At 36.5% G+C, this 9,611-nt stretch overlaps 1 protein-coding gene across 1 annotated transcript; it reads right to left on the minus strand.

Moving 5' to 3' along the window:
* Nucleotides 1-1,984: 1,984 nt before the first annotated feature.
* inka1a (inka box actin regulator 1a) lies at nt 1,985-5,000 on the minus strand. Its single transcript, XM_082155696.1, has 3 exons — nt 4,903-5,000; nt 4,678-4,726; nt 1,985-3,019 (listed from the first exon to the last, which is right to left on the minus strand). Exons 2-3 carry the CDS (start codon nt 4,678-4,680, stop codon nt 2,096-2,098), a joined length of 927 nt encoding a protein of 308 aa, XP_082011822.1. The 5' UTR covers nt 4,681-4,726; nt 4,903-5,000; the 3' UTR covers nt 1,985-2,095.
* Between the last annotated feature and the right edge of the window lie 4,611 nt (nt 5,001-9,611).

Below are 9,611 nucleotides of genomic sequence, written 5' to 3' on the forward strand. Positions count from 1 at the left end.
TGATTGCATATTTACGTAGATCATTTTTGGGGCCTTTAACACTACAAATACACACATCTACACACTATGACAGAGAAACAAAGGAAAGGAAAGGAAAGGAAAAGTTAACTTTTTGAACACTGCACAAAACAAAAAAAATGTGTTTACTATAAATATTAGACTACAAATAAAATAATTATATACATTTTAAATACATAGGCTATAGGAGGAAAGGTTAGCACTGGCTTATCACAATCTATAAATAACATTATATACATACACACACTTTTTCTATGTAGAAAAATGAAATATTCAAGTTGACCTGGCTCTATGAATCTTTTGTTCTTCTCCATAAGTTATTTAAATCATTTTGGATGTATTCTGAAGTCACATTGCAAAAATTCTCTCCAAGGAGTGAGGCACGAGGCTCCTGGATATTCTTAAAACCTCTGGCAAGGAATTTGTTGGCCGTTGTGTATTCCACTAAGCTCTAAGTGCAATTCCCTGTTTCCACTTGTACACCAGAAACTCTGTCCATCTGTTCCATGTAACCTCAATGGAAAAAGAAAACCCCTTAAATATAGTTTTTATATATATAAGCATGTTAACTTAAGACTGTTAAAGGATAAGGCCTGATTTTACTGTCGCAATAATTCACTTTTTCCACACAAAGGCCGAGATAAACAACATACTGATACTGTACTGAGTATATCTCTCTCTCTCACCTTAGTGGTCAGTCGTGATCTTAACTGTAACACATTTGTCATTAATTCCTGGTATTATCTCGAACATAATAACTCTGACATCATACGGTGAGAACAGCCTTCAGTATAGGAGTTTTATTTTCTTTTATGACTCTGCGGTCACCATCTGTGACTGCAAGTCTTTCAAACAAACCAAAAATGATTAATAAGTCTTTAAGGAGACGTATCCATATGAGCTGGCACAAGTTGCGGTGTTGCAGGAGGCATTAGTCTGATAACTGAGGCACTCTAAAGCTTAATGAAGCTAAAGTCAACGTCTTCACCCTCTAACCAGCTGCTGCAGATTTTTCCCTATTGGGTCGTGAAGGGACACAAGCAGGGTTACCTCATTTCACACAAGCTGCCGGGGCCACCTGAGATATTTGTGTTGATACAGCCTCTCTGCCATTGCTAAAGATCTTTCTGCTTTTTTCCACTCCAGAGACGCCAAAAAGCAATAAGTTGTAGTCCAAGGAACACTGCGTTCCTGTCCACTGCTGTAAGCTGCTAAAAATAATTTCAGCTGTTCACAATAACAAAAACTGGTTAAAGGTTATAACTGAACAAGTACAGACACTGAACATTCAAAAACATGTTTTGAAATATAATAAAATAACCTTTTTTGTCCCGCTTGCATCAATATATATATATGCAAAGCTGAATTTTCAGCATCATTACTCCAGTCTTCAGTGTCACATGATCCTTCAAATATCATTCTAATATGCTGATTTGCTGCTCAAGAAACATTTCTTATTAAACATTATAAATGTTGAAAACAGTTGGGCTGTTTAATATTTTTGCGGAAACCTTGATTGCATTTTTGTATAAGATTAAATAAGTAACTAAGATTATTTGATGAATAGAAAGTCTAAAATAACAGCATTTAATTGAAATAGAAATCTTTTCTATCTTTATAAATGTCTTTACTGTCACTTTTGATCAATGTAATGTGTCCTTGCTGAATATAAGTATTTATTTCTTTTAAAAAAAACGTTGTACTGTTTGTATGTGTAAATACAGGTATAAACTTGATAATGTACATTATCACCGGTTATCACATCCGGTCATTATCACAAAATAAACCACTTCAGGGTAAAATAAGCCCCTTGTCTTCACATCTGGACCCTGTCTGTTTTGTTTTATGTTTGTTTTTTTGCGATAATGACAGGCTGAGCGAACAGAAAATCCTGTTAGCTGCATGAATTTCCTTTCATTCATCGAGCTCATTGAGGCCGCCACCAAGAGCAATGCAATGACCAGTATGACTTTGTAATTTTTTTTATTTTTGTGCATTTTACATAGCATTTCGAAAGCTTATAAAAAATAATAATTAGTCTCTCCTGTAGATATTGTCCATTTAGATATTGTCCAGTTCATATGTACCCAATAATGTCATTACAGACAATGGGCATTCTGCTTCCAGATTTCATGAGTGCTGTAAACTTGAAGAAATCTGTGTCCAGTTCGTTCAGACCTGTGTGAGATTTATAGAAGAATGGCATTTTGTGTTGTACGTCAACTTGGCAAGAAAGTCGTTTGGGAGCCATAATTGATTTGCTCAGCTTTGTACCATCTGACGACTTTCTTCGCCCATCAGCACTCCGGGAAATCCCGGCTATCCTCCGTTTGACATTTACCATGAAGTCTTTAGCGAAACTGCGTCCAGAACTGTGCTTTTGTTCCGTCTGTTCCGGACATTCCGGTAAGTCCATCCAGTTCTGAATGAGATCAGCGAAGCTGTTGTCTCCCAGCACTAGCGGCTGCCGGTTACGCCCGCGGGTGAGTAGTGACGTAGTCCAGTCATCCGGGTCACTTGCGGTCTCGAACGCCGTCCAACTTTCCAAGCAAGCATCGGAAGTTGACTTCGGACGTACTCTGGAGTTGGCCGCCTGGTTGGTGCGAAGACACGCAGACGAAGATACCCGGATGTTTTTGGCGCGCCGTAACACCACTCCTTCATCCTGCCAGGAGGCCTCAGAGTAACCCGAATCAAACTCCAGACTCCGCTCGCTGCTCGGTGAGCTAACAGCCGATGGGTCGCCGGCGCTGTCCTCCTCCTCCAGAGAGCTGGACAGACAGCAGGCAGAGTCGTAACTGCTCGCCTCGCTGGCATCGCTGATCCTCAAGCGTGCTCGCCGTTCTCGTTGGGCTATCAGCTGCTTGCAAGCACGCAACCTCACTGGAGGTCCGACAGGGGGCGCTGCGCAGCTCCGCCGCAAATGCTTTAGATCCTGCAGGGATCGCATCATATAACGCATCTGTTCCCGCAGACAGTCGCTAGATTCCTGTAGACACAACTGCAAAGAGACAGAAAGAAACAATAAGAAACAGTGCAAAAAAAATGTAAATGCATAAACATACTTATATTTTAATTAAGCTCAAGCTACAATTAGAAGATAACCACCACTAAATTAAATTTGGGTCACCCTCCTTTTGGTTTTGTTTTCCTCTGATTGACTTATCTAGATTAAAGTCGCATCTCTTCAGCCAGGCATTCATATAATCCTACAGTTCAAACTACAATCCGGCCTCTATCCAATGCCAGAGGAGAACTGGCCCCCGACTGAGCCTGGGTTCTCCCAAGGTTTTTTTTCTCCATTAAGGCACCTGATGGAGTTTTAGGACACCATTAGGTCACCTGATGGAGTTTTAGGACACCATTAGGTTACTTGATGGAGTTTTTCGGTTCCTTGCCACTGTTGCCTTTGGCTTGCTCAGTTGGGGATATTTTGGGGATATCTAATTTAATTTTATCAATCAATAAATTCCTCTTGAAACAAACTTTGTTGTATTATTTTAATTTAATACTGTGAAGCTGCTTTGATGCAATCTGTATTGTGAAAAGCGCTATACAAATAAACTTGACTTGACTTGACTTGACTTATCATGCTCCTTAAACAGGCTTGGACCTGCATTGTTAGAGGGCATGGCTCTATTTATCTGGAGGAGCTGAAAAACCACTCTATTCTAGGTAGAGGGAAACTGAACAACCGATGAATGCACATGGTGTGGACACACTCACGCCCAGCAATCAAAATGGATGGATGACTACTACCAATCAGTTAAAATAAACCTGTTACTAGCCACACCTGAAATATATCTTTTCAATAGAGTAATTACCACACCTTCCATCCATGCTGTCAGAAACATGCACACAAACATACACACAAATCATAATCAAGAAATGGAAGAGCAATAGCTTCCTCATTTGAAATGATGAAATGAGTAAATTGCAATTTCAATACAAACTACTTGCTTTCAAGAGTGAAGCTACATCATTTATACATAGACAGTAAAATAAATTATCGAAAATGGAAATATGACCACATAAGTTTGAGATTAACAGTCTCAAAAGGTTCTCTATTGACAACAAATCCCAGTTCCTAATTTAACAAATAACTGCTACTACTGCCATGTTTGATGTAGTTGCATTCACACAAATGCATATTCATTTCCAATAACTCATCACAAACAAAACCAGCACAATAATGCAAGTGCCTAATTCTGTTTCATCTGTCTGAAATACTCCAATGCATGAGTATTTTCCAAACTGTGAGTGCCAACACCAAAATTTTCCCTCTTTGGGAAACTTTTCTGGCTTTTTGGGCAGATACAGATCTTGTTTTTATAACATATTTGCTGAAATCTGTATCTAAATTGACAAAACAGCTCAGAAACACAGAGTGTGGATACCATGTGAACGCAGCAATAATAGCATGCAGACGGGGTCGAGTGACTGGCATTGTTTATATGCACAGATTGGCATGTGGTCCAGATGTCATTCCATATGCTAAAATTTCAGCAACGGACATTACTTCACAATAACTAATCCTTTGCTGCACATAATGTAAAGTGATGACCAATCAGTGTAGTTCTACAGAGTAAACAATCTATTGTAATTAACAAGACAAAGTCCAAAGAGTGTGGAGAGGTGATGATTTAGAGGCATGCTTACCATGATTCTGGAATGATGGCAATCAAAAATCCAATAACTTTAAATACTCCTGAAATAGAAAAAAGAAATTATTAAACATCCTGCTTTGCAAAGGTAAAATAAAGCGAAAAAGTTAAATAAAGCAATAAATATGATTTTAATAATTAGGAAAACAGAAGTAACTTTTATCAGGTAAAAAAAAAAATCATGCATGAAGCTGATCAAATGTAGAAGTCTTGCACTTACATTTGTTGTGAAGCACAAAATCAGTACAATCCATGCAGTGCAGATGTGGCTGTTGTGACTCAAACTCCAGATCATGAGCCCCTCACTGTAGACAAGCTCATATAATGTGCGTCTGTGTCATTCTAGCATGCGCGTCTCAGCCAATCACAGCGCAGCATCGCGGCGCAATCCAATCAAATTATCGCAGCTGGAGCCAATCAGAGCTCGCCTGAAATCTGAGCGCTCGTTTCCACCCTCGCTCAAATTATGAGAATATTCAATGATGCCAAAAAAAAAAAACACAGAAAAATATCCAACACTAGATGATAATCCCGCTATTCTTTCTATCTATCTATCTATCTATCTATCTATCTATCTATCTATCTATCTATCTATCTATCTATCTATCTATCTATCTGCATAATTGTTTTATTTAAAAATAAGCACGTAAGATATTTATTTTACGTGCTTTCAATGGTAGGCTACTGCTATTCTTGGTACGAAAGGCAAGGATACAAGCATTGTTGAAGTGGCAAACTTTGTTTTTTAATTTGAAATTTAAAATGTGTTAATTAATACCGTGTTTATTTTAACAAAAAATACAAATTTAAGCTTAAAAACTGAATCTATACCGTTTAGAAGCAATCATAAGAAAACCATCGTCAGCTTTAATATACGAACACATTTAGCTGCCAGGAGACATTAATGTTTTCGCCCAAAGTTGCTCATTTGATTTGAGAATCCTATTTTCGTATCTTTAAATATGTTAAAGATGCACTGCTGTTTCAGAGACGCAGGTCTCAAATCCACTTACCCTGCTGTTATCAGCATAACTGAAATGTATGTAATATGTAACGTGTGAATGTCTGTCCATACGACATTCAGAAGAGTAAGAGTTAGTGAGATTCACGGCGTGTTGAGCAGCGCTCTCTGGCGGTCGGAGAAAACGCAGCATCGTCCGATTCTTTCTTTTTCAGAAAATAAACTTAGCCTAATTCTGCGAAAATATAATTTTCTCAACTAATTCAACGAAATTCCCACAAAGCCACATGGGGTTGATGCCACTGTCAATGTGTTTATTGTAATTAGAGTAAAATCTTCCCACTCATGTTTCCATTCTTTATTTTTCTCCCATCCTAATCTGTGACACATTAGGTTAGATTAGAAGTGTTTGGATGATTAGGCTTGCACACAAAAACATGCCTTTACAATAATGTTGATCCTTTAGTGATGCAAAGCTGAAATGTGGCAATCCAGTTTACATATAGGAAAAAGTGTGAACAATTGCCTAAACCTGTGATTCCACCCATTGTTTTAAAAATGGCCACTTCATCCTGGTTGTTAAAGTGATCTTCCTGAAGCGTTAAACTTAAATGCACAAGTTTACTATATGTCAGATCAGCAACCCGGGCATGTCTTCAAGATTTGTTTCTTCATTTGCCTTCACCGAACAGAAACAACCGAACACACGCTGCTTAAAGTTAGTGTTCATAACAACAGTAGCCTACAGGACTACAATCAGTTTGCTTTTCATCTATATAAAAAATAAGGACAAAGTTCAGCTAGACCAGACTGACCCTTAAACTAATTTTAGTAATTCAGACTTCCAAGCAACCAAAGGAGTGTAAAAAGAACATTTACCAATCTCCAAGTGCATAAAGAGAGAAGTTCATCTAAACTTTACCTGCACTTTCTAAATAGAAAAATATGGACAGCAAATGTGTGTTGTGTCCTGTCACAGAATTCTATCAGTGTACCATTAATTAAATATTACCAGCAATATGTACATGTATAGTGCAATATTTAATAATTTGATGTGTTGGTGTGATTTAAGACTTTCTAATATGCAGAATTACATTTTAATAGAACAATTAAGTTTATTTATTTAATTACTTTCTTTAGGTTTTACTATATTATGGACTAGGGCTGCACAATATATCAAATTATCGCAAATGTATATATCGCAACGGCTTGCAATAACTCAGGTCATGAACAAAAGACGAAGAGAAAATCACTCAATGCTCTTGGTTAAATAACTTGTGTAGCTTTAATCAGTATATATTTCATTCATACAGTGAAAACTAAGCAATGTTTTATTTATACATTTGATTATTCAGTTTCTGTTGTTAAATAAACCTAATGTAGGCCTTCCTGAAACCCTAAACCCTGTGGTTTACACTGATGTTAAAATAACACCTCTTATGCTACAGTAAAACACTGATGTTCACTTTCAGAAGTTGTAAGGATGTTTTCTTGTAACAAAAAGAATGTGAAACACGTATGTAGGTTATATAATTTTAAATATATTTGAAAGATAATTTAAGTTTATTTTACACATTTTAAGCATTATCGTATCGCATATCAAATATCGCATTATTTAATGAGTTATCGCATATCACATTTTTCTTCAATATCGTGCAGCCCTATTGTGGACTTATATTAATGTATCGTGGATTTAATATTATTATAGGCCTATAATATTACAGAATCCCATTAAAGTTCTAGAAATGATTCAATATTTTGCGTTACTTTACGTATGCTAAGTGTACTTTCACAGGCTATAGGATTTTGTCCCCCTAATAAGCAACAACTTTTTTAACAGTGAAACAAAATGCACATGCTTCCAGATTGTAACATTTTCTTTTTATAAATTTGTTCTACTCTCAGTGAGAGCTACAACTACTCCCAGTACAGCCGTCACCACGGCTGTAAATCCAGGTACAAAAATGTGCATTTACAAACTCAAACCATGAAGCATGCACTGCAGGGACAGTACATCCATATGTAAAACTATACTTATACTTTTACAATCACTTCAATGACCTCACTGAGTCATTTTGCAAGAAGAAGTGGCTATGATAGGTTTAATGACTGATCTGTGATCTGTTGAAGGCTTGCGTTCACCTGCCTGCATGGGTGGATGTGTTGGAGAGCACTGTGTTGGATGTGTCTGTCACACCATCAGCTGCTGTGTTTGAGGATCCCGTCATCAATCCCACCGACATCTTCACCATCTAGCTCACCTGAACATAAGCAAATTAATATATTCAGCATTTTTACTGTATTGATTATAGTAATCTGACAGTAAGGTATCAAAATCTAATAATTCAGCAGTGCATTTTTAATATATGCGCATTGGGGCTGCTAAGTCTTTGGTAAGACAGTATGTTGATTTATTCTGGTACAGTTCTGATACAGACTTTAGCAACCAGAATATTCTATGCATAAAATCTTCTGATGTAAAAGGGATAGTTCATCCAAAAATGAAAATGTTGTCATCATTTACTCACCCTCATGTTGTTCCAAACCTGCATGAGTTTATTTCTTCTGTTGAATACAAAAGACGTTATTTTGAAAAATGCTGGTAATCAAACAGTTGATGGTAGTCATTGGCTTTAACCCTGCTCTAATAAGTCACAAAGCTCATAAATAATTTTCATTTTAACAGCATTTTTATTTTAATCCTCATCATTAGAAGCTCATATTGGTCTCTCAGGAGTCAATAAGCAATATGTACCAGGAAATATAATTAATATAGTCAATCAATAACATCAGATTTGATAACAAGAATACAAATATATATATATATACAGTGCAGGCCAAAAGTTTGGAAACATTACTATTTTTAATGTTTTTGAAAGAAGTTTCTTCTGCTCATCAAGCCTGCATTTATTTGATCAAAAATACAGAAAAAAACCCAGAAATATTGTGAAATATTATTACAACTTAAAATAATAGTTTTCTATTTGAATATACTTTAAAAAAATAATTTATTCCTGTGATGCAAAGCTGAATTTTCAGGATCATTACTCCAGTCTTCAGTGTCACATGTGACATCCAGTCTATCACATGGTCATTTTGAAATCATTCTAATATTCTGATTTATTATGAGTGTTCAGCCTGGTCTCATTGTTAATACGTAGTGTTAATACGTAATTTTCAAAGATAGAAAACGTACGTTTTATATGTTTGGATAGATGCTGAAACGTATGATATGGACGTATCTGCAACAATTAAACGTAACATTATTACGTTTTTACAGCTACAAAACGTTAAATATTTACGAATCTTTCATATCATTAAGATATCTGTATAATTTACCTTTTACCGTTTTATAGATAAATGGAAGATCCCTTAACCCTACTCCCAAACCTAAACATGACGTTACCCATTTTATACAGAATATAAAAAGGATTTACAGAGATGTGTAGGGAAATGGCAATTTTATTAACAATATAGCATTAAAAGATTTTTTTAGCAGCTAATCCTACTCCTACCCATAACAATTTCTTAAAACTAAAGTTACATAGGCTACAATTATGAAGAAAAACAACATACGTGTAATCACAATAATTTATTTATTGCGAAAATGTCAAAACCGGTACCAAAAGTCGTTCACATGACGATGTGTTGCAGTCACAGTCCTCTCTTTCAGTATATAACAGTTAATAGTTTTGAATGAGGTATAGAGCATAATTTAAGTTATTAATCCATGAAAATGTTAATCCGGCTTCGCTCTGTGTGAAGGCGCGCGCGCTTCTCCATTTCAAATGTAGTTTACGGTAGTTTACCGACTGAAATACGGCATGTCGCAATCTGTGGCGAGAGCCAATGAGCGTTTGATATCACTGCCGTAAAACATGTCGTAACGCTTCTTGAGGGCGCAATTTTTGAATTTGAATTCATCACGAGCGCGGGATTTGACAGTTACGGACTGCGCTGCTGTGATA

This window comes from Leuciscus leuciscus, assembly GCF_965113295.1.
Source record: "Leuciscus leuciscus genome assembly, chromosome: 23".
NCBI classification, from domain to species: domain Eukaryota; kingdom Metazoa; phylum Chordata; class Actinopteri; order Cypriniformes; family Leuciscidae; genus Leuciscus; species Leuciscus leuciscus.